The sequence below is a fragment of the Macaca mulatta genome, chromosome 13 (genome assembly GCF_049350105.2).
Source record: "Macaca mulatta isolate MMU2019108-1 chromosome 13, T2T-MMU8v2.0, whole genome shotgun sequence".
In the NCBI taxonomy this organism is placed as follows: Eukaryota; Metazoa; Chordata; class Mammalia; order Primates; family Cercopithecidae; genus Macaca; species Macaca mulatta.
The window spans coordinates 82,074,445-82,100,904 of NC_133418.1; the positions used below are offsets into that span (position 1 = coordinate 82,074,445).

The window sequence follows — 26,460 nt, forward strand, 5'->3', positions numbered from 1 at the left end:
CACAGAGCTAGAGGACAGGCAGGAAAGGGAGAGGACCAGACCCAGAAGGGCCCTGGTGCCAAGCCCGGGAGTCTGGGTTGATCCTGCAGACAGTATGGCAGGAGAGGGGTGTTAAGTGGAAGATGATGATTGGTTTGCATTTTCTTCAGTTACTCTTGGCAATAACATGAGAGTAGGGGACGTGGGAGATGACGTATGTAGGAAATGTCTGTATTCCAAGCAAAGGCCTGAAGAAAGGCAGCAGCAGAGACCACAGAGGGTCCAGATGGGGAGGCTGTGTGGGTGACACACTGAGAATGCAGGTGGTGGAGCAGGTTTGGAGGTAAAACAAGTTGTAGGGGCTTGGAAGACACCCAGGCAAACATGTACAGTAGCACCCTTCGGACTGGAGATAGGAGCAAGGATCTTCCACTCACCAGGGCTCTGGGAAAGAATGTGGTCATCTGTTGAGAATGAAGAGAATCAAGAACCATCCTTTAAAAAATCCCTGCAAGTAAGGGAAGCATGTAGGAAAACCCAGTGAAATGCTCAGAAAACAAACAAACACACAAAAAACCTTTAAGCAGGAAAAAAAACAGGACTGCAGAAGAAAAGAAGTCAAGGCAATCTTCACCCAAGTAAAGAGATTGCCCACTAAAAAGAACAGAATCAAGCCATCTTTTATGAAGGTAAAAGCCAAACATAAAATACCCAGACAGTCTGCAAAGTGCCTCCTGCAAGAACAGAGCATCATGCAGGAACAGAGCATTTTCAAAAGTGTTTCCTAATTACATATTGAAGAGAGTTGATCTGAAAACCAGTGTCCATGTCTGACACTGTCTGGTCAATTAACACTGGATGGACAACCTGGATTAACAATGCACTGTCTGGGTCTGTTTTTTAAAAGCTTTTCAAAAAGTGATAGGTTGTCATTGTATGAAATTTAATCATATGCAAAACATGTTCTCTATCATTTATGGATTCATACATATGCATTAATGGTATAAAATCATGTATGGGATGATAAACACTAAATTAAAGAGAGTACTTACTTCTGAGATGGAGGAAAATGGGAAGGGGCACACAGGTGACTTACTACTAGATCTGAAATTATCTTTGTAAAAACTGAAAAACGACGATGAGTGACATCTGCATGTTACTTAGCATTGCTTTGGGTAGAGAATAAAGGGATCAGTGTTAACGAAGGAAGAAAATTCATATGGCTACAACAGTTTCAAATGCTCAAGAAAGCTCAAAGAGGATGACTTAAGAATAGCACTGGATTTAACAATTAGAAGGTCGTTAAATGTGACTTTATTGAGAGCAATTTCAGTGAGTGGATGGGGGTGGGGGCAGAATGGAAGCCATAAAGTGCTATAATGGGTTGAGGAATTAATGAGATTTGAAGTAATGGAGACAACTCTTCCCCTTTCAACAAATGTGCCAGTAAAAGGAGAGAAGATAATAGCTTTAGATGAAACTAAGCAGAGGACAGATGTTTTGGTGGTTTGACTGTTCTGTTATTTGGTGGATTGGATGAAGAGATTTTAAATACAGGAGGAGAAGGGAGAAAAGAAAAATATTGGGGAGGAGGGGAATGATGTTGGGGACTGGTATGTACCAGGCCTTCTTCTAAGCATTTTACACATATTAATTTTTTTAGTCCTGATGAAGGAGATTGCATTATTATCCAATTTTACAGATGGAAACACTGAGGCACAAAGAGGTTGAATAATTTGCCCAAGGTCATCCAGCTAGTAAGTGGCAGTCTGGCCTGAGTCAGGACACTATTGCAAGGCCCTAAGGGGGCAGAAGGATGAATCCAGCTCATGGGTGGCAGGAGGGTCTGTCCCCAGAAGATAGAAGGCTGCCTCCTTGAGCTGGAGCAATGGCACTATTTCAGTAGGTCTTGGGACAGAGGGAATAAAGCTGAAGGGATTCTTAGAAGCTGCAGCTCTCAGGGGATAAGAGCTTAAAAAGTGGCAAAGGATTGGAAGAGTTGGTTCTGGAAAGAAGAAAACAAGCTCCCAAAGAACATAGAAAAGGGTCACTAAGCAAGTGGATCAAAGGGGCCTGGTGAGTTGAGCACCCTGACGAGTTAAGCTGTGAGGTCGTGAATAGGTGGTGTGGTTCCTCCAGCAACCTCTGCACCCAGGAGCAGAATCAGAAGAAACCGAGGGTAAAACTTATCCAGGGAGGGGCAGAAGAAACCTTCTAGGAAGGCTGATGATAAAAACCCAGTCCTGGTATGGAGCTTAAGGTCAGCCCCCTTGAGAGATATGGCATGCAACACTCCAAGCTACAGAGGAGCTTCCAGAAAAAGGGAGGTGATATTTGATTTTGCATTAAAAGCCTTAATTAAACAACCAACCAACCAAACAAACACTAAGAAGGCCAGGCGCAGTGGCTCATGCCTGTAATCCCAGCACCTTGGGAGGCCAAGGAGGGCAAATCACCTGAGGTCAGGAGTTCGAGACCAGCCTGGCTAACATGGTGAAACCCCCATCTCCACTAAAAATACAAAAATTAGCCGGGCATGGTGGCGTGCGCCTATAGCCCCAGTTACTTGGGAGGCTGAGACACGAGAATCGCTTAAACCCAGAAGGTGGAGGTTGCAGTGAGTTGAGATCACACCATTGCACTCCAGTCTGGGTGACAGAGCAAGACCATGTCTGAAAAAAAGAAAAAGAAAAAAATAAGCTTAGTGTCTCCTTTTAAGAAAATACTTCAGAAAGCCCAGTAAACAAGAGTCACAAATATATGTACTTCACAAACACAGGCTGGAGGGGACCCAAGGGAGCCAAGCTTCACCCCCCACCCCCATAATGACCTTGGCACAGCAGCTGAGACAGTCTACACAGCCAGCCAGCCAAAGAGCAAACCCTCTGCTGGGGCACAGCGGCCTTCCTCAGCGCACCACCCGAACACCCCAGCACCCAGCCGCACAACCCAGCACTGGCCACAGCAGGGCACGAGTCACACTGCAGGGTAGTTCACAAGAAAAAGGCTGCCTATTGCACCTCATACCTCCAGGCCTGGGGGCACAGGATCAAAGGCCTCCTACTGGGATGACCTGGCCTCCTGAAACTTCCATGTCCCTAGGATGTGGCTTATGAGACAGCAGAAGAAGATGCAGACCCTGGGGAAAGGCCTCTGAGAGTCTCAGTGCAGCCGGGGCACAGCAGACCAACTGGCCTGGCCTGTTACCTCCCGGGGGCCCTCGGAGCTCAAGGTTCTGAAACAAGGACCACCTGATGCTGGGCCTAGGGGTACACACACACAGTCTTACACCTGAGTCACCATCCTAGTAAAGAACAGCGTAAAACCAGGCAAAATTTCCAGGAATTTATTGGAAACACAATACAAATTAGTTAGTAGATGGCATCTTCTTACAGACAGACAGTCCACACTGCGATATCATGCTCAGAATGAATTATCCTGGGGAAACACTCATGAGCATGGGTGTGTGCTCTGGGTTAGCTTCCGTGGCAGGGAAAATCAGAGACACGGTGCAGAGGAACAGGAGGGGTGGACAGAAAACTGGGACATGGCCTTCCTGGGGGGAATGGTGAGGAGGGGCTGCTAACTGGGTAAATTCCCCCAAAGGAAAACAGGGCCAACAGTAAAGAATAAAGGCTTCCCCCTCCCTCCCCAAAACCGTTTCCTCCATGGCAGAGTAAAACAGAATCTCCAAACACCCACGGGGCAGCTCCTCCGCCTCCCCTCGCCAGGGACTTAGGACAGCAGTGGGGCACGAACACCAGGCTCAGACATGACACCGAGTGCACCGAGGCCACGCACAGCCCCACCTGCTTGCCCTCAGCCCGCTGTTCTGCTCTGCTCTGAGTGGCAGGGGACTGACCTGGTGGGTTGCCTGTCCCAGGCTCCCGGGGCAGCTGCTTCCAACTGGGCTTCACTATTGTGAGGCACTTGCAGGACTCTGGAGGCCAAGAGGAGGGGAGAGGCCGGGGCCCCCTCTCTCCGCCTGGGGAAATGTTTCTGACAAGAACCATGGCTTCTCAAGGCTCCAGCTCCCACCAGACAGGTCCGCGGTATGGCAGGTCCCCCAGTGGCCTTGGCCCCAGGCTCTGGTGATGCGTCCTCCCATGGCGCCCAGCCAGTTTCAGGATGGGGGCAGCTTGCTGTTGCTGTTCCCACCTCTGGGTTGCCCCTCACTCCCCTGTTTTGCCTCTCAGCTTTTCTTGTTTTGTGTTAAACAAATCTCTGGATGAAAACCCCCATTTGAAATCCATTTTCCTGGGTGGGCCCTGAGCGATGGAAACTGGGCTGTGCACAAGGGGAATTGTGAAGGGCAGGCTGAAACCTTCCGACAACACCCTCCAGCCGGCCCTCCTCTCTTGTGCACCTTTAAGAAGTGAAGGGTGGGCAGGCGATGACTGAGCCAGAGGCGGAGATGCCCTGCAGAGCCTGTGTCCTCACCCCAGGGGCATGTCTGCTGGGGGCTGAGCAGACAGTCTCTGCACGTCCACCCATGTGCTCACTGAACCACAGTGACATGCCACTGACACACAGCAGCGACACCGTGGCCCCAGAAAGGGAGGGGGTGGTTGGGAAACCCTCTCAGCACCAAATGCTGAGCAAAGGCATGGACTAGAGGCGCCTCGGCATCCTTCCTCCACTGCCCGGGGGAGTCTGTCAGAACGAGGGGGCAGTTTCCAGAGACAAAGGGAGAGCTTGAAGTCTCAGTCAATATAACCCTCCTAGGATGATGGGACTGCAGAACCATGAACTTTACTTACAAGAGGAAGGAAAAGCCTGCTTGGCACATGTAGCTCGAACAAGCTGTGCTCTTCCCAAAGCCAAATTTCAACTGGGTAGACAGGAGGGGCCTCCCTTCTCCTGCTTCAGACCTGGCTGACTCCTGTCTCCAAATCTCTTGGGCCTGGGTGAGAGGGCCTCTCCCAAAAGGCAGAGAAAATGAAGCTGACAGCTGAGTCATGGGTAGCTAATTGTTTCCAGAATCTGCAGTCATCACTTAACAGGGGTTCAGAAAGAAAGTGAAAGGGTGAGGGAAGCATTTCCCTTTCTGGGTCCAAGTACAACAATAAATCCAGAGCAGGGCACAGACAGACAACTTTCCTGTGTCTTTTTCTTTAGGGAAGAAACATCCCACATGATGCGGCACTTGGAGAGCAAAGACCTCCTCCCAGGTCTCTGGTGAAGGGACCCGTCAGTGGGAACCCTGAGAACACCTGCCTGCCACCTCCACCCATCTCACCTAACGCTTCTGACACAGGGCCCACCCTCGGGGCCCCAAGCCAAGACCCAGTACAGCTCCAAGAGTGGGTGGTGGTAGAAACATCCCATGATCGCCCTTGCAGAAGCCTGAGATGAGAACCAACTCCTCCTCAGAAAAGAAGCTGAGATGTCTGCAAAACCGCCCTCCACCTCAAACACCACGCTCTCTCTGCCAAGCGGAGCCCAGCCTCCGAGGACACAGACATCTAGAGCATCATTACCCTACTGTGTTACCTCGTTCTTCCCAGGGAGTCAATTCAATTGTAGCCACTGTGTCTTGCAACAACTTGGCTATGTGGGCCTCTCATACCTGCTATCCAGCTGTCTCCCAGTCACCCCAGAGATGGCTGGGAGGTCAGACTCCAGTTGTCTTTCATAGGACTGTGACCCTGTGCCCCATGGCCTATGCCTGCAAACAGAGGGCAGGGGAGTTGCCAGCCTCACATCTGCCCAGGGAGCTCATCGGGCGCTGCGCTGTTCCTATCCTTGCAGTTGCCAGCACAGAGCAGCTGAGTGACCAACTGTGATGCCACCGAGGGCTGGTGCTGAGGGCAGGTGGGAAACGCCAAGAGCTCAAGCCAGAGGAGCAGACAGGTCCCTGGGGCCTAGGTCACATGTGCTCACAGGATTTGGGCTGGAGGGGTGGGGTCACGGGGTTGGCCATACAGACTCATACCCACAAACACAGTTCTCTCACTCCACGCCCCTGGGCCAAACAGAGTCTGTCTGCTTAAAATGAAACTAGGTCATTTGTGGCCTGCTGAAGGACCCACCTGGCAGCAGTTCTTCATCAGCTGGTGTGGCTGCAAGGGAACAGGGCAGTAAGCAAACGGCTCGTCACAGTGATACACACGCTTGGCACTTTTAACACCTGCTCTTGCTGGAGCTGTCTGGGACCAAGCAGAGCCGGGCAGAACACCAGCTTCTCTCCAACTACAAAACACAGATGATGAGTTTACAGGCTTATCTTTTGTCAGAACCTCAGGCAACTCTGTTCCTTGGAGGAGTAGGAGGGAGGGTCACATATAGGAATGCTGGGGGCAAACAGCAGATTCCCCCATTTCAAAAAAAAAAAAAAAGTATGAAGCCTATGGAGAAAAAGCTGAGTGACGGTAACAGCAAGGACAGGGAAATGCCATGAACCTCATAAACACTGGCACATTTCTTAAGAAAAATCCACTCAGAAAGATGCCATGGCCCTCCTGTACATATTTAGTAACTATACAGCATAAGACCGAGCTGAGCGGACACATGCAGGGTGACAGCGGCTCTGAGCTCGCAGCAGCCCCACTGCCAAGTGACCGCTGTTGCTGGGAGGGGTGCAGGGCGCTGCAGAAGGGAGGAGGTGGAGGGGTTCCCTCAGCCCCTCACTTCTCAGCAGGTCTCGCTCTGTAACAGCGAGGTCTCTGACAAGAAAGCGAAGTGCTGCTGATCCACACGTGGAGACACAGGATTTGGAACGTGCACTCCCACAGTTCCTTCCCCGCCCCATTGCGTCTCCATGGATGCACGCAGAGGTCTCCCACTGAAATGTACTGGGAGTGGGGCTGCCTCCTTCCCAGGCACGACTGTGAACATCAGCAGGACAGTGCAGCAAGTCTTGGATTGTAGAATGAATCAGGGAAAGCTCAGTCTGACACACAGCACGTGAGTTCTAGAAAAGGGAAGAAACAGGGTGAAGGTTAAACAAGTCCTGATGGTGGAGGCAAGATGAAAGGGAGGATGGACTCAGCCCTCCCAACATCACAACCTTCAGGGAAAGGAGGTTCAGCAGTAGGTCAAAGAAAATCTCATGACTAGGCCAGGTGTGGTGGCTCACACCCATAATCCCAGCACTTTGGGAGGCCGAGGCCGGTGGATGGCTTGAGGCCAGAAGTTCAAGACAGTCTGGACAACATAGCAACACTCTGTTTCTACAAAAATAAAAATAAAAAATTAGCTGGGTGTGGTGGTGCATGCCAGCTACTCAGGAGGTCAGCTACTGACCAGTAGTCCCAGCTACTCCAGAGGCTGAGGTGGGAGGAATGCTTGAGCTCACAAAGCCAAGGCTGCAGTGAGCTGTGATCGCACCACTGCACTCCAGCCCAGGTGACAGAGCAAGACCCTGTCTGGAAAAAAAAAAAAAAAAAAGGCTCACAATGTAGTTTAACGCTGGATCAAAGGGAAAGTTTAATTAAAGCCAATAAAATATATAATTGATACTGAAGGATGGAAAGATCTTAAAAGCTGGGTTTTGAATAGGCGGGTTTAGTGGTCACTGGAAAGGTGCTACAGTACACCAGGCAAGAGAAGAGACTCATGGAACTTCCCTGACGGATACTAAGGAATGGGGAACAGAGTTGGCTGGGAGGAGGCACGATCTCATCTGAGCTCATCATAATTAATCATAATGATGTGGGCACCCAGAGGCTATGAACACATTTCTTGTAGGAGGGGAGTGAACCTCACTCTCCCACAGTGTCAGGAACTATTCCTATGCCCCTCACTCCCACCCCCTCCACTTCCCCGAAAACCTTCAACTCTGACCATCTGGAGACTACAGTAGAAACAAGTAAATGAAAAAGCAGAAGTGGCCTGCAAACCACATCACCACCGTGTTGTATTACTCAGAAAGTTGTGAAAGCTTTTACTTAGTTATTAGGAAAGTGGCTAGGAGGGGTTGTTTGCTGAGAAGAGGTAAGATGCTCAGATATTCTCTGCCCCAGGCACACCACCCTGCAGCCAGGAAATGACCCAGCAATGCTCACCTTCACAGCCTCAGGGCATGCCGAGGAAGGGCTGCAGGATGGAGCAGAGCTGTGCTTTCACTTCATGAGCTTTTCTAGGATAGGGAAGATATATGTACCCAACTTGGTATTTGATATGAGCTCAGCAAATACGTGTTAAATAAAGGCCCAGATAAATTCAGTTTAGGAATCAGGCTAACCTTGCTTTATTGAACACACTGTAGGTTATGTAACTGTCTTATTTAACCTTCAGCAGAATCTTGGGAGTGTCAGAGACGTTAAGAACTTGCTCAAGGTCATAGTAAGTAAGCTGAGGAGTCAAGGTTTGACTTTATATCTTAATATGGGTCAAGTTTTTCCTACTACACCAAGCTGCTCATTCTCCATCCAGCCTAGTGTTCTGCTAACAGCCCAGTAAGAGCATCCTGACCTCCTCAGTGTCTAAATGGAAGGTTATGTATGTGTCAGCGTCTCCTAGGAGCTACTCTCTCTTTTTGTATTTAGTGGAGCAGGAGCTCTGTCATTCATCTGTCTAAACCCTTATGGAATTAAATCACCTATCAAAAGAGCTGCTTTTAATAGTTTCCCAAGTTTCTAGCCCGCCATGGAAAATTGTGCTTTTATTTGTGCCAATCTTGCCTGCTGCAGTTTCAGAGACAACCCTCTTCTCCTAGCGTCTCAGGTTCTGGTGCCCAGGCTCCAATCTGCCTTCTCCACCCTGGCTGTGTTTTCAGTTGAGACAGGCCACCTCTCTGTATTCTAGGCTGAAGAATCCCAGTACTCACCACCTGCCCTTATAAGGTTATCACTTCACTCTCCTCTGCTCAGAGCTTCCCCAGATCCTCTGCATTTCCTTGAAGCAGGAACAAGAGCCAGATACAGAGACTCAGCACAGTAGCACAGGCAGAGAGCCCCAGGAAAGGTCTGTATCAATTCTCAGTCTCCTTCCTAGACCATGATGTAGCCCAAATCATTTCTCTTTTTGTTTATTTATTCTCAAATGTGTTAACCTATATTTGCCACTGTGGTATGTACTCACCCTGACTGACAGGCACTTATTTGGTTTTTTGGGGTTTTTTTTTTTGCAAAATTTTCCCTAATGGTTTGACTACTCAGAAGTACTTGAAGTCCATGGACTTGGAGATTCTGCACTTGAATCAACCAGTCCAATGAAAACAGCCTAGCCAGCTAGTTGCTGCCTTCTGAGTTAGTTTCCTTCCCTTCTGAAAATCAGAGAAGAAACCATCATCAGAATTTTAGAGGCTAGAAAGCAGATAAATGAGTGAAAACAGACTATGCACTCAAGACAGACAGACTTGAAGTTTCAGTGTGGAAGGCTGAGGACCCAATTTGTCCAGAGAACCCCAAAGGGCTCATGAAATGATACCGGGTACCTCTGGAAGTGGGGGAGGGGACTGAAGCAAGGAAGAGGAGTTAAAGGCTCTTTGAGAAGCAGCTGGATCGCAAGAAGCTCTCCCGACTCCACACCACCAGGCAACTGGCTATGTCCCACCAGTAGGGCCATTTATTCTCTGAAGAGGACAAAAACAAGTTTCAGGCCTAGGGGGCACTAGGTACCATGCACAGCTAAGGACAAGGCTACAACTCTAACATAGAGAGATCAAGTGAACCTATATCCACTGAATGGTGAGCCTCCAGCCTTCTTCCCATGAAGCTCTCAGAATGCAGGTGACAAACCTTTATCCTCTGGGGAACAGATAGGAAGAAACTCCTCTGGGGAATCTGACAAGCCCATGATAAAATACGTAAAGAAACTGACATTTATGGTCCAAACACCAGGCCAACCTGATCACCCTACAGTGAACTGCACTACAGGTTCTGCCAAGAACAGGCACAGAGGTTTCACTCTGATTTTTAGTCTCCTACTTTTAAACATTATTTGACAACAAAGGTCACCAGGGGAAAAGAAAAAAAAAAAAAAACCCTCTAACACAAGTGTTGGAGACCAAATAACAAATAATCAACAGAAGAATACAAATTGGAAGAAACAGAGAGAAGAAATAGAGAAGAAAACTTAAAAAACAAAAAACACAGCCGGGCGCGGTGGCTCACGCCTGTAATCCCAGCACTTTGGGAGGCCAAGGCAGGCAGACCACGAGGTCAAGAAATCAAGACCAGCCTGGCCAACATAGTGAAACCTCGTCTCTACTAAAAATACAAAAATTAGCTAGGTGTGGTGGCACGTGCCTGTAATCCCAGCTACTCAGGAGGCTGAGGCCGGGGAATCACTTGAACCCAGGAGGCGGAGGTTGCAGTGAGCCAAGATTGTGCCACTGCACTCCAGCCTGGTGACAGAGTGAGACTCTATCTCAAAATAAATAAATAAATAAATAAAATAAAAATAAAAAGCCACTATCATTAATATCCTCAGAGAAGAAAAGATCTGTGAAAGATATGTATCTATGAAACATAAATAGTATGTTATTTTTTCTTAACTGAGAGAAACAGGAGGGGGAAGCACATAGAAGGATTGAGGAGTTCTGCTTCCTATCATGGTAGGCTAATTTGCCTAATCCTCCAGCCAGTAACAGTGTTAAACTCTGGACAAAATATAAGGAACAACTGTTTGAGGCTAGGTGTGGTGACTCATGCCTGTAATCCCAGCACTTTGGGAGGTTGAGGTGGGAGGATCACTTGAGGTCAGGAGTTCAAGACCAGCCTGGCTAACACGACGAAACCCCGTCTCTACTAAAAGTACAAAAATCAGCCAGGCATGGTGATGGCCACCCAAAATTCTAGCTACTTGGGAGGCTGAGGCAGGAGAATTGTTTGAACCCAGGAGGCGGAGGTTGCAGTGAGCCGAGATCATGCCACTGCACTCCAGCACGGGTGACAGTGCGAGACTCTGTCTCAAAAATACAATACAATAAATTTTAAAAAAAAGAACAACTGTTTGAAAGTACTAGAGAGCAACCAAAATCAGGTAAAAATTGGAGGGGCTCTGAACCTAGAAAAAAGTGAGACAAGGTAAGAAAAAGTGAGACAAGGTGAAAGCCACTCTTAAGTGTCTTTGCCTGTGAGCATGTTCGTGCAGTATGAGATGAATATATTTCAGGCAGAAAGCTACAGTCTACTGGGCTGAGGAACCAGAAGTCAGGGTTTCAAGCAGCCAATACAGCTGGAAACCGAGGGAAGAGATCTTACAGAGGAAGGAGACACAGAAGGGGGAGCCCTCAAATCTACATACAAACTCCCCTCACATTACTTGCTTATTTCTGAACTATGCAAGTGCAGGGTGAGATTCCCAGGAGTCCAATGGAAAACATCAGCTGGAAGGCTCAAAGAGCCGAGCAGTGACTTCAGGAGCTGTCCAGTGCTGCGAAGACAGAATTTGGAGTTCAAATTCTGTGAAGTTAAAGGGGCCTGGTAAACAACTTGGTCGTTCCACTGAAATTCCATGAGAATAAGGACAAAATTGAAATAGGTGAGGCTTAATAAAGCTTTAAACCAAACCTCCAATGTAAGTCCTTTCTACAACAAAATTTACCACTCTGCAAAGGAAAATAACAGAATCCTGAGTCTTTATAACTCATCATTCACACTGACCCAGTATGCATTTAAAAATGATTGGACATAGCCAAGTGCAGTGGCTCATGCCTGTAATCCCAGCACTTTGGGAGGCCGAGGTGGGTGGATCACCTGAGGTCAAGAGTTCGAGACCAGCCTGGCCAACATGGTGAGACCCCCATCTCTACTAAAAACACAAAATTAGCCGGGCATGGTGGCACATGCCTGTAATCCCAGCTACTCAGGAGGCAAGGCTGGAAAATCGCTTGAACCTCGGAGGCAGAGGCTGCAGTGAGCTGAGATTGCGCTATTGCACTCCAGCCTGGGCAACAAGAACGAAACTCTGTCTCAATTAAAAAAAAAAACAGATTAGACATGAGAAACAAGAAAATGCAACCCATAATCAAAAGAAAAAACAGTCCCTAGATTAATGGATAATTCAGATGTTAGAATTCGTAGCTATGGACTTAAAATATTTACTATAAATATGCTAAAGAATCTATAGAAAAAGACAGGCATAACAGGTGACAAGGTAGGGAATTTTAGAAGTATAAAATAACTAAATGGAAATCCGAAAACTGAAAAATACAAAATCTAAAATGAAAAATGTGTTGGATGGGACTAATAGCAGCTTTGATACTGTAGAAGAAGTAATCAGTCAACTTGATGACAGAACTCTAAAAATCATCCAAAATGACAGAGTACACACTGTATGACTGCATTTATATATAATTCTAGAAAACAGGCCAGGCACGGTGGCTCACGCCTGTAATCCCAGCACTTTGGGAGACCAAGGCAGGTAGATCACGAGGTCAGGAGATGGAGACCATCCTGGTCAATACGGTGAAACCTTGTCTCTACTAAAATACAAAAAAAAAAAAAAAATTAACTGGGTGTGGTGGCACATGCCTGTAGTTCCAGATGCTTGAGAGGCCGAGGCTGGGGAATCGCTTGAACCTGGGAGGCAGAGTTTGCAGTGAGCTGAGATCGCGCCACTTCACTCCAGCCTGGCGACAGAGGGAAACTCCGTCTCAACAAAACAAAACCTAATTCTAGAAAATGTAAATGAACCTATAGTGGCAAAAAACACATCAGTGGTCACCTGGGGGTGAGGTGGGGGAGATGGGGAGGGCAGGTGGGAGGATTATAATGGGGTGCAAGAAAACTGTTGAGGGTGATGATTGTTTATTATTTTGATTGTGGTGATGGTTTCCTGCTGTATACGTTTCAAAACTTATTGTTTATTTTAATAATATACAGTTTACCAAATGACAATGATATCTTAATAAAGCTATTAAAATGGTAATGAAAAATGGCTTTGTAGGTAGGATATAAACAAGCTCTGTGGGAGTTACATAATAACTGGTTACATGTTGGTCAAAGAGAGAGATTCTGTTTTCTGAGGCCTGCTCTTGAGGCTTTAAGTGCCCCAACAGTGTAACAAGCACTATGGGAGTTATCAGTCAGGAATTTCCCTTGTGCTTGTTAGACTGTTGGGGCCCCTCAGAGCTTCAAGAGCAGGCCTCAGAAAGCAGAATCTCTCTCCCTGACCTTCTCCTGCCCCCCTTTCACCTGCTCCTTTTTCTCCCCAAGGCAGACCTTAGAAACCAAAAACATATGCTAGTCTTCCACACCCCCACCCCCGTGCCTTTCTGTCTTGGAGCTCTGACCTACCTTGTCTTATGTTGGCCAAAAGACCCTCATTTCAGAAGGGATCCTGCCCCCCAGAGGAAGGAATGCTATACAGAGAGGTCAAGAAGAATTTGAATAGAAGGCCAGGTGCAGTGGCTCATGCCTGTAATCCCAGCCCTTTGGGAGGCTGACGCAGGCAGATCACCTGAGGTCAGGAGTTTCAGACCAGCCTGGCCAACACGGTGAGATCCCGTCTCTACTAAAAATACAAAAATTAGCTGGGCATGATGGCACACACCTGTGGTCCTAGCTACACGGGAGGCTGACAGGAGAATCGCTTGAACCCGGGAGACAGAGGTTGCAGTCACCTGAGATCATGCCACTGCACTCCAGCCTAGGTGAGAGAGTGAGACTCCATCTCAAAAAAAAAAAAAAGAAGAACCTGAACAGACAAGACTTGCTGCGTGTCCCCCCTCAGTCCATTTGTATTAGATCATACCATTTTTGTCCAATCGCATTTCTACATGGTTGTTAATCGTGTCTACCCAATGAAGGCCCAAGTGGGCAGAGTTTGGAGAGCTGCTGGAGAGCTGAATGTGTGGAGATTCTGGGAGGGTGGTGTGCCTGGAGAGGGCATGGAAGGTGCATACCTCTTCTCACATGCCTTGCCCTATGCATCTCTGCATCTGTATTTGTCATAATATCCTTCATAATAGATGGGTAAACATATTTCTCCTGTTCTAGGATCTACTCTAGCACATTAATTGAACCCAAGGAGGGGGTTGTAGAATTCCTGATCTGTAGCCAGCCGGTCAGAATCACAGGAAAAACAGCCTGGGGCTTGTGACCAGCACTGGAAGTCAGGTGGCAGTCTTATGGAACTGGGGGAGCCCTCAGTCTATAGGTTCTGACACTCTCCAGGTAGACAGTGTCAGAATTGAATTGGAGGACACCTAGCTTATGTCTGCTGCAAAACTGATTGCTTGCTTGGTGTGTGGGGGAAAATCCCCACACATTTGGTCACAGAAGTCTTCTATGTCAATTGTTGTTCAGTGAGAGGACAGAAAATAAGCAACTGCTCTGAGTGTGTTTTTCCCCTTAATAGGATTTTTAAAATCTGTGCTCTAACAACATCTGCTGGCTTTAGAGATGCTGTAAGAATCATTCTATTTCAAGTTTAATAAAACCAGAAAAAAGTTTGTTAAAAAACCTAAAAGCCACGGAAAAATAGAGAAAACTGGTGTCGCCATATTAAAATCAGACAAAGATTTCAAGACAAGGAGTATTAACAGAGATAAAGAGGACCATTTCAAAAGGACATAAAAATCCTAAATATAAATATACCCAATAACAGAATTTTTCAATACCTGAAGCAGAAGTTGACAAACTAAAGGGATAAACAGATACATCTGGTTGGCATATAAAGTTAAGAAAGTCTCAGCTGGGTGCAGTGGCTCACGTCTGTAATCCCAGTACTTTGGGAGGCCAAGGCAGGAGAATGGCTTAAGTCTGGGAAATCGAGACCAGCTTGGGCAACACAGCGAGATCCCCTACCCCCATCTCTGTAAAAATAAATTTTAAAAACTATTTTTAAAAAAGGTTGAGAAAGTCTCCTAGAAAGTAGAATAAAAAGACAGAGATGATAGGCTAGAGAGAAACAATAAGAAAATCAGAGGGCCAGTCCAGGAGGTCCAAAAAATATCCTACCCTTTTTTTCCTGCTGAATGTTCAGTGCCAGATGACTTAAATGTGGTCAGCCCTATTTTCCCAAACACTTCCTCTTGGTCTTGCTCACTGGCTGTCCTAGAGGGGCTCACTCAGTTAAGCTGGAATCAGTACATTACAGAAAGGGTCTTCTTAGGTCTCTTCTTTGGGAATCTCCATCTAACAAAGTTAACTTCAAGTCTGCACCTTGGTTTCACATTAATCACTTTTCATACTCATTTATATGTCATCACTTTTCATATTCACTTATATGTAAATAGTTGCTGATAAAAATAAATATCTGGCTGATAGAGGAAAAATGCATAGATTATAACTCAGATGTTTTCTGAGCTTAAAGAGTGCTCAGTCATTTGAAAGGGAAAAGAGAAAACAGTGAAATAAAATAACAGTGAGCAGGGCTGAGAAGCTTTAAATGAACCCAGTGGAGGTTTCCAAATCAACTAGACTGTGACAAATTCTTCCATTTCCATTGCCCTGGGGGCTCTGCAGATTCACAAGGCTTCTCCTCACTTCTTCAAGAGGACCTGAACAGATTGCTCAGGGGGATGCCTAAATCAATTGGTTTCTGGGATTGTTCTTTACTTCCCTAGGGTGTCAAGAGACATTACCGTACTGATATCCCAATGGCTTTCTCAGACAGTTGTGCCCGATCTTTTGATGGATGAGTCAAACCTCTTCTAAGTCAAGTCCTCTTCTCAGATACCTAATCCCCTCCCTCTGCTGTCTCCTTCCCTTTCTTTTCGCAAACCTCTACTCCTCCTCCCAAAACATGTGAGACCTAGCTCTCAAGTCAGAGCTACACTTTCCTTCTCAGAGGTCACCTTCTATGGGTCACTGAGAATGGGGGAAGGGGAACAGAGGGTCAGGTTAGTTAGTTTACCTGCAGGTAAACAGAGACAATTATTGAGGAGGCAGTGAACCATGGACTGCTGTCACTCTTCTAGGACCTCCATACTGCTGAGAGGGTCTCAAGTCTAAGCCTCTTAGGGAGTCACACACTAGTGCTTCCCTCAGAGACATGATAGAAGTACTCTCTGGGAGAAGCTGTGATATTAGTAAACCCAGGAATGGTCCCAGGGGTGGCTAATTTGGCATCCTTCTAGAATATTCTAAAACACCAAGTTGTTGACTACTTATGCCTAATGCAATTGGATCTGTCTTCCTCATGGCTTCAGAGGTGGAGAGATCGTCTGCTGCCCTCAGACAATGTTTCAGTAGTCCCAAAACCCTCTCAATACATAAGGTACTCCGCTATATTGCTTCCCATTCAGTAACCCTGGGGGCATAATCGTCCTTTATGAAATATTTTTTTGAATCTTAAAGGTTTTAAAAATATATTTAACCAGGTTATGACACTACCCTTTGAGACAAGGAGAGCAGAGATTAGTCTAGGGACACTTGAGTTCTTCCAGAGACAATGTTTTAAAAGATTTTTTAAAAACTGCAGTCTTTTGAAATGGCATGAGTTTTTGACAGAAGGCAGCCTGGGCCTAAGCATGCCTAAGAGTGCCATCAGCTGTCCCTGGCAGTCTATTTTTATTGGAATTTGTGAAGACAGCAGATGCATTCCCAGAGCTCACTCACTGGTACAATGGCTCTCACCACCACCCATTTCCCAGGGTTGGGATGCCAACAGTTAGAATTGTTGAATCACTGATTTCAGACTCAAGTCGTCAGAAGGACAATCTTCACACTCCAGATCATAATATTGTACTTACAGAGGCATCTACATTAGATACCCTCTTCATGGAAGTCTCAAAAATTATATACTCAATGCAGAAAATAAATAAGAAATATAAACAGATCTACAGTGTACTCACGTGCCCTAGGGGAAATAAGCCAGAGGACAGCAAATTCAGAAGGGCTTTATTGTACAATTCATCACTTTCCTTGGCTCAGATGCCTTGACTCTGTCACACTGAAAACTCACCTCTCTTCTGAGCCTGTTGCTGACATGCTGAGTCCTGCTTCAGTACCCCTGGAACCAAAATCTATGTCATCTTGGAAAAAGGTTAAGAACACCTCCAACCGATGGTCTCTATCACTTCAGAAGAAGTCTTTCTCAAGGTCCCCATCTGATAAAGACTGAGATAGCAGGCAGTCGCCTTGTCCCTGTGCATTGGAATGGAAGATCTGCAGACTGAACAAAGCTCAAGTAGCTGTCACTGTGGGAAGAACCAAGGGCATCTTCTTAAGGGTCAGGAGAGGATGAGAGGCCTGTACAGCCATCCGCCTTTCTTCTCTCCAGGATTCTTTCTGATTCAGCCTTCACTCTGAATAAGATTCTACTGTCTCAAGGTCAGGATGTTCTATCTCCTCTGCTATAGGGTCTCTGATAGAGGAGCCCACAGGGAGCTAAGTGAGTCTTTCCTATAAACCTACATTCCTGCCTTTAATGCTCCTCAAAATAACTTAATCCAAGGGCAGTTCTTCTTTATAGATACTGGGGCCCTCTAATGTACAAATATCCATTGGAATATAACCATCTACCTTCAAGCAAATCCGTAAGTCATATTTTGAAAATCATACTTTTAGGTAAGAAATAAATATAGTTATAAGGAAGGTACTGAAACATTATTTATATACAGCTCTCAGGACTATAAAAATGGTTGATATCTTAGAAATTTTCTAAATAAAACTTTAATAGAAGCTATTCTTTAAGGCAGAGATAGAATCTTAACACTTGATGAATACCTACTATGAGTCAGAGACTATGCTGGGAAGAGGATATAATTTGATTTAAATACATTTCACCCTTAGGTGATTCTGTGAATTTTCTCTTCTTTCTTTTTTTCCCTTCTCTCTCTAACATTAATAATACAGCCCCTATGCCCCAACTTCCAGAAAAATATAGTTCCTATACCCCCCAACTTTCATATTTGGTATATCAGCAGACGAGCTTTACACAGGCAGAAAATGACGGTGAAGGGGTTTTATTAAAAAGTGATGGCTTCAGCCAGGCACGGTGACTCATGCCTGTAATCCTAGCACTTTGGGAGGCTCAGGCGGGCAGATCACCTAAGGTCAGGAATTTGAGACACACCTGGCCAACATGGTGAAAGGCCATCTCTACTAAAAATACAAAAATTAGCTGGGTGTGGTGACGGATGCCTGTAATCCCAGCTACTCTGGAGGCTGAGGCAGGAGAATTGCTTGAAACCGGAGGCAAAGGTTGCAGTGAGCTGAGATCGCACCACTGCACTCCAGCCTGGGAAACAGGGCGAGTCTCCATATCAAAAAAAAAGAAAGAAAGTGATGGCTTTATGGTCTGAGCAAAGAAAAATACCCCACTGTATTTCTCTATACATTCACAAACATATACCCATTTCCTATATAAAGAAAATATGAACATCTCCTATGTACAGGAATATGTAGTTTTATTAAGCTTTACTTTACTGAACTTTACAGATTCTGTGCTTTTTTAAAAATTGAAGCTTTGTGGCAACTCTGCATTGAACAAGTCTACTGATACCATTTTTCCAGCAGCACATGCTTACTTAATGTCTCTGTGTCACATTTTGGTAATTCTTACAATACTTCAAGCTTTTTCTTTATTATATCTGTTATGTTGATCTGTAATCAGTGATCTTTGATGTCACTATTGTAATTGTTTTGGGCCACAAGCCACGCCCATATAAGATAGTAAACTTAATCAATAAATGTGTGTGTGCTTTCTTGAGGGGAGCTCTGAAAAAACTTTTTTAAAATAAAAAAGTAAATGCTGTGTGTCCTCTGACTGCTCCAGCGACTGTCCTTTCCCTGTCTTTTTCCCTCTCCTTGAGCATCTCTATTCTCTGAGACACGACAATATTGAAATTAGGCCAATAAATAACCCTACAATGGCTTGTAAGTGTTCAAGCGAAAAGAAGGGTCGCACATCTCTCAATTTAAATCAAAAGCCAGAAATGATGAGCCTTCATGAGGAAGGCGTATTGAAAGCCAAGAGAGGTTGCAAGCCAGGCCTCTTGCACCAAACAGTTAACCAAGTAGTGAACGCAACCTGGAAAAGTTCTTGAAGGAAATTAAGAGTGCTACTCCAGTGAACACATTAATGATACCAAAGTGAAACAATCTTACTGCTGATAAGGAGAAAGTGGCCTGAATAGAAGAACAACAGAAGGAACAACATTCCCTTAACCCAAAGCCTAATCCAGAGCAGGACCCTAACTCTCTTCAATTCTATGAAGACTGAGAGAGGTGAGGAAGCTGGAGAAAAAAAGTTTGAAGCTAGCAGAGGTTGGTACATGGGGTTTAAGGAAAAAAGCCATCACCATAAACATAAAAGTGCAAGTAAAGCAGCAAGTGCTGATGTAGAAGCTGCAGCAAGTTATCCAGATCTAGCTAAGATCACTGATGAAGGCAGCTACGCTAAACAACAGATTTTCAATGTAGACAAAACAGCCTTATACTGAATATGCCATCTAGGACTTTCATAGCTAGAGAGGAGAAGCCAATGCCTTCAAAGCTTCAAAGGAACTACTGACTCTCTCGTTAGAGGCTAATGCAGCTGATGACTTTATAAGCTGAAGCCAGTGCTCATTTACTATTCCAAAAGTCATAGAGCCCTTAAGAATTATGCTTAATCTATTCTGCCTATGCTTTATAAATAGAACAACAAAGCCTAAATGATAGCACCTCTGTTTACAGCATGGTTTACTGAATATTTTAACCTTACTGTTGAGACCTACTGCTTAGGAAAAAAAAATCAAAATATGGCTGCTCATTAACAAGGCACCTGGTCACCCAAGAGCTCTGATGGAGATGTACAAGGAGATGAATGTTGTTTTCATGTCTGCTAGCACAACATCTATCATCCATTCTGGGATGGATGAACAGATGGATGAATGAATGGATTCATTCCTTCATCCATTCATTCAAGATAGAGTCCTGCTTTGTCATCCAGGCTGGAGTGCAGTGACATGGCTCACTGTAGCCTCGATCTCCTGGGCTCAAGTGATCTTCCCACCTCAGCCTCCCGAGTAGCTGGCATTACAGCCCATGTGCTACCATGACTGGCAAATTTTTGTATTTTTTGTAGAGACAGGGTTTCCCTATGTTGTCCCAGCTGGTCTTGAACTCCTGGACTCAAGCAATCCACCTGTCTTGGCCTCCCAAAGTGCTGGGACTACAGGTGTAAGCCACCACACCCAGCCAAGGAGTAAGTTTAACTTTCAAGTCTTATTTAGGAAATACCTTTTGTAAGGCTATGCCTGCCATAGTGATTCCTCTGATGGATCTGGGCAAAGTCAACTGAAAACCTGCTAGAAAGGACTCGCCTTTATACATGCCATTAGAACATCAGAAATTCATGGGAGGAGGCCAAAATATCAATACTAACAGGAGTTTAGAAGAAATTGATTCCAACCCTCATGGATAACTTTGAAAGGTTCAGGACTTCAGTGGAGGATGTAACTGCAGATATGGTGGACATAGCAGGAGAATTAGAATGAGAAGTGGCACCTGAAGATGTGGCTGAATTGCTACAATCTCATGATCAAACTTGAACAGATGAGTAGTTGCTTCTTAGGGATGAACAATGAAAGTTGTTTCTTGAGATGGAAACTACTCCTGGTGAACATGCTGTGAACACTGTTGAGATGAAAATAAAGGATTTAGAATATTACATAAACTTAGTTGGTAAAGCAGTAGCAGAGTTTGAGAGAATTGACTCTAATTTTGAAAGAAGTTCTATTGTGGGTAAAATACTATCAAAGAGCATCACATGCCACAAAGAAATCTTTCGTGAAAGGAAGAGTCCATTTGATGTGGCAACTGTCAATGTGGTCTTATTTTAAGAAATTGTCACAGCCACCCTAAGCTTCAGCAACCACCATCCTGATCAACAGTGGCGATCAACATTGAGGCAAGACCTCCCAGCAGCAAAAAGATTAGGACTCACGAAGGCTCAGATGATCATTAGCTTTTTTTTTTTTTAGCAACAAAGTATTTTTTAAATTAAGGTATATACATTGTTATTTTATACATAATGCTATTGCAGACTTAGTAGACTATAGTACAGTGTAAATACAACCATTGTTTGTTTGTTTGTTTGTTTTGAGACAAGGTCTCACTCTGTTGCCCAGGCTTAGGTACAGTGGTGTGATCTTGGCTCACTGCAGCTCTGACCTTCCAGTCTCAATCGACCCTCCCACCTCAGCCTCCCGAGTAGCTGGGACTACGGGCACATGCCACCATGATTGGCTAATTTTTGTATTTTTTGTAGGGAAAAGGTTTCAGCATGTTGCCCAGGCTGATCTCAAACTCCTGGGCTCAAGCAATCTGCCATCTTGGCCTCCCAAAGTGTTGGTATTAGAGATATGTGCCATCACACCCAGCCAACATAACTTTATATGCACATGTGACTTGCTTTATTGTGATATTAGCTTTATTGCAGTGGTCTTGAACTGAACTCACAGTATCTCTGAGGTATGCCTGTAAATGCTGTACTCGATATACAAATCTGGGCCTGTATTCATCTAGTGGAAAAAACACTACATTTGGAGTTTAGATCCCATCTCTGCTACTTTCTAGCAATGTGACTTTGGGCAATTTCTTTAACCTTCTTGAGCTTCTACTTTTTCCACTCCTAAAATGTAGGTTGTAACATTTACCTCATAAAGTGTTTGGAAAATCAAGTGATATAAAGTACATGAAAAGAGGGAGGTAGAACAAGATGATCAAACAGAAGCCTTCAGCAATTGTCCCTGCTGAAGGAACACCAAATTGAAGAACTACACAAAAACGCACCTTCATAAGAGCCAAAAATCAGGTAAGTGATCACAGTACCTGATTTTAACATCATATTAAGAAAACAGGCACTGAAGAGGGAAGGGAAGAGGGAGGGAGAACACAGTGATTGTGAAGCTTTGCATTGGAACTCAGTGCTGCCCTGACACACTGGAAAGCAATACGAGGCAGAACTCAGCTGGTGCCCACAGAAGGAGCATTTAGGCCAGCCCTAGCCAGAGGGGAATAGCTCATCCCAGCAGTCGGAACCTGAGTTCTGGCAAGCCCTTCCACTGTAGGTTACAGTGCTCTGGGTTCCTAAATAAACTTGAAAGGCAGTCTAGGCCACAGGGACTGCAATTCCTGGGCAAATCCTGGTGCTGTGCTGGTTTTGGAGCCAGTGGACTTGGGGAGCATACCATCTAGTGAGATACCAGGCAGGGCTGTTAAGGGAATGCTTGCACCACACTTCCCCCAACCTCAGGCAGCACAGCTCGCAGCTCTTGCAGAGACTCCTTCCTCCTGCTTAGGAGAGAAAAGGATAGAGTGAAGAGGACTTTCTCTTGCAACTTGGATACCGGCTCAGCCACAGTAGTATGGGGCACCAGACACAGCCGTGAGGCCCCCATTCTAGGCCCTATCTCCCAGATGACATTTGAAAACACACTCCAAGCAGGAAGAAAACCCACTGCCTTGAAGAGAAGGACCTAGTCCTGGCAGGATTCACCAGCTGCTGACTAAAAAGCCCTTGGGCCCTGAATAATCAGCAGTGGTATCCAGGCAGTACTTGCTGTGTGCTTGGATGAGACTCAGAGACATGCTGGCTTCAGATGTGACCCAGCACATTCCCAGCTGGATGGCTATGAGGAGAGACTCTTTCTGCTTGAGGAAAGAAGAGAGAGGAATAAGAAGACTTTGTTTTACAACTTGGGTATCAGCTTGGCCCACTGGGGTAGAATACCAGGTATTCTAACCTTAGATTCCTAAGGTTCCTGACTCCAGGCCCTGGCTCCCAGTTGGCATCTCTGGACCTACTTGGGGCCACAGTGAACTCACTGCCCTGAAGGGAAGACGTCTGGCTGGATTTGCCACCTGCTGATTGGAGAGTCCTTGGGCCTTGAGTGAACACAGGTGGTAGCCAGGCAGTGATCACCATAGGCCTTGGGTGAGCCCCAGTGCTGTATTGGCTTCAGGTCTGACACAGAGCAGTCCCAGTGATAGGGGCCACAGGGGTGCTTGTGTCATCATCCTTTCTCCAGCTCCAGGCAGCTCAGCACAGAGACAGAGTGTCCATTTGTTTGAGTGAAAGTAAAAGAAGAGTCTCCACTTAGTAATCCAGGGAATTCTCCCAGATCTTACCCAAGACAACCAAGGCAAGAGACACAGCATCACTGGGCTGGAGGTGCCCCCTAATGCAGGTGTGGCTGCAATGACCAAAGACTTAGATCGCAACACCCAAATCCCTTCTAATAGTTGGAAAGCCTTCTCAAGAAGGATGGGGACAAACAAGCCCAAACTGTGAAGACTACAACAAATACCTAACTCTTCAATGCTCAGACACTGAAGTATATCCACAAACATCAAGACCACCCATGAAAACGTGACCTCACCAAACAAACAAACTAAGACACCAGTGACCAATCCCAGAGAGACAGAGATATGTGTCCTTTCAGACAGAGAATTCAAAATAGCTGTTTTGAGGAGGCACAACAGAATTCAATAATAGAATAAAATTAAGAAAGATGTTGAAATAATTTAAAAGAATCCCATCAGATAAAATTAAGAAAGAGATTGAAATAATTAAAAAGAATCAAGCAGAAATTCTGGAGCGAAAAATGCAATTGACATACTGAAGAATACATCTGAGTCTCTTAATGAATTGATCAAGCAGAAGAAAGAATTAGTGAGCTTGAAGACAGGCTATTTGAAATACACAGTCAGAGGAGACAAGAGAAAAAAGAATAAAAAGCAATGAAGCACACTTAAAAGATCTAGAAAATAGCCTCAAAGGGGCAAATCTAGAAGTTATTGTTCTTAAAGAGGAAGTAGAGGGACAGACTGAAGTAGAAAGATTATTCAAAGGGATAACAGAAAACTTCTCAAACCTAGAGAAAGATATTAATATTTAAGTACAAGGAGGTTATAGGACACCAAGCACATTTAACCCAAAGAAGACTACCTCAAGACATTTAATAATCAAACTCCAAAGGTCAAGTATTTTAAAAAGATGCTAAAAGTAGCAAGAGAAAAGGAACAAATATCATACAAAGGAGATCCAATATATCTGGCAGCAGACTTCTTAGTGTAAACCTTACAGGCCAGAAGAAAGTGTCACAATATGTTTAAAGTGCTAAAAGAAAAAAAAAACTTTTATTTTAGAAGAGTATATCCAGCAAAAATATCCTTCAAGCATGAAGGAGAAATAAATATTTTTCCCAGACAAACAAAAGCTAAAGAATTTCATCAACACTAGACCTGTCCTACAAGAAACGCTAAAGGGAGTTCTTCAATCTGAAAGAAAAGACATTAATGGCCGGGCACGGTGGCTCAAGCCTGTAATCCCAGCACTTTGGGAGGCCGAGACGGGCGGATCACGAGGTCAGGAGATCGAGACCATCCTGGCTAACATGGTGAAACCCTGTCTCTACTAAAAAAAATACAAAAAACTAGCCGGGCGAGGTGGCGGGCGCCTGTAGTCCCAGCTACTTGGGAGGCTGAGGCAGGAGAATGGCGCAAACCCGGGAGGCGGAGCTTGCAGTGAGCTGAGATCCGGCCACTGCACTCCAGCCTGGGCAACAGAGCGAGACTCCGTCTCAAAAAAAAAAAAAAAAAAAAAAAAAGACATTAATGAGCAATAAGAAATGATCTGAAGGTACAAAGCTTACTGGTAATAGTAAGCACACAGAAAAACATACAATATTGTAACAGTGTAATTGTCTGTAAACTACTCATATCTTGACTAGAAAGACTAAAATATGAAGCTATCAAAAACAATAACTACAACAACTTTTCAAGAGACAGGCAGTATAAGATATAAATAGAAACAACAAAAAGTTAAAAAGCAGGGGATGAAGTTAAAGTGCAGAGAGTTTCCATTAGTTTTCTCTTTGCCTAATTGTTTGTTTGTTTATACAATCAGTGTCAAGTTGGCATCAGTTTAAAATAACAGGTTATAAGATATTTTTTGCAAGCCTTATGGTAACCAGAAATCAAAAAACATACAACAGATACACAAAAAATAAAAAGCAGAAAATTAAAATATAACACCAGAGGAAAAAAAAACATACAACAGATACACAAAAAATAAAAAGCAGGAAATTAAAATATAACACCAGAGAAAATCACCTTCACTAAAAGGAAGACAGGAAGGAAGAAGGAAGAGAAGACCACAAAATAACCAGAAAACAAATAACAAAATGGCAGGATTAAGTCATTGCTTATCAACAATAACACTGAATGTAAATGGATTAAACTCTCCAACCAAAAGACACAGAGTGGTTGGATTAAAAACAACAATAACAAAAAAATAAAAATAAAAATAAAAACAAGGTCCCATGATCTGTTGCCTACAAGAAACACACTTTACCAATAAAGACACACAAAGAATCAAAGTAAAGGGATGGAAAAATATATATATTCCATGTAAATGGACACCAAAAAAGAGCAGGAGTAGCTATACCTACATCAGACAAAATAGATTTAAAGACAAAAATTATAAAAAGAGACAAAGAAGGTCATTTTTATAATGATAAACGGGTCAATTCAGTAAGAGGGAATAACAATTATAAATATATAGGCACCAAGCACTGGAGCACCCAGATATATACAGCAAATATTATTTGCACTACAGAGAGAGAGAGAGAGAGAGAGACCACAAAACAATAATAGCTAGAGACTTCAACACCTCACTTTCAGCAATGAACACATCATCCAGACAGAAAGTCAGTAAAGAAACCTAGGACTTAATCTGCACTGTAGACCAAACAAACCTAATAAATATTTACAGAACATTTCATCCAAAGGCTAAAGGATACATATTCTTATCCTTAGCACATGGATCATAGGACAGACCATATGTTAGGCCACAAAAACAATCTTTAAAAATTTATATAAAATAAAATTATATCAAGTATCTTCTCTGATCACAATAAAATAAAAGTAGAACTCAGTAATGACAGGAATTTTGGAAACTATACAAACACATGGAAATTAAACAATATGCTCCTGGGCCAGGTGCAGTGACTCATACCTGTAGTCCCAGTACTTTGGAAAACCTGAGTCAGGAGGATTGCTTCAGCCCAGGAGTTCAAGAGCAGCCTGGGCAACATAGTGAGACCCTGTCTCTACAAAACAACAACAATAACAAAAACAAACAAGCAAAAACACAATATGCTCCTGAATGACCAGTGGGTCAATGAAAACATTAAGAAGGGAATTTTAAAATTTCTCAAAACAAATGATAATGGAAATACAACATACCAAAACCTATGGGATATAGCAAAGGTAAACTAAGAGGAAAGTTTATAGCAAAAAGAGCCTTGATATGGTTTGGCTGTGTCCCCACCCAAATCTCAACTTGAATTGTATCTCCCAGAATTCCCACGTGTTGTGGGAGTGACCCAGAGAGAGGTAATTGAATCATGGGGGCCAGTCTTTCCTGTACTATTCTCATGATAGTGAATAAGTCTCATAAGATCTGATGGGTTTATTAGGGGTTTCTGCTTTTGCTTCTTCCTTATTTTCTCTTGCTGCCACCATGTAAGAAGTGCCTTTGCCCTCCTGCCATGATTCTGAGACATCCCCAGCCATATGGAACTGTAAGTCCAATTAAACCTCTTTTTCTTCCCAGTCTCGGATATGTCTTTATCAGCAGTGTGAAAACAGA

The 26,460-nt window shown here is 44.5% G+C and overlaps 1 protein-coding gene across 6 annotated transcripts in view; it reads right to left on the minus strand.

The window, feature by feature from the left end:
• Nucleotides 1–3,310: 3,310 nt before the first annotated feature.
• The window catches only part of MTA3 (metastasis associated 1 family member 3), a 187,273-nt gene continuing 164,123 nt past the window's right edge, over nt 3,311–26,460 (minus strand). For all 6 annotated transcript variants that reach the window (XM_028831591.2, XM_028831590.2, XM_015112218.3 and 3 more), the window contains one exon: nt 3,311–6,892. In XM_028831591.2, the coding sequence (XP_028687424.1) occupies nt 6,867–6,892 (26 nt within the window). In that variant the 3' untranslated portion in view covers nt 3,311–6,866. The remainder of the gene's footprint in view (nt 6,893–26,460) is intronic.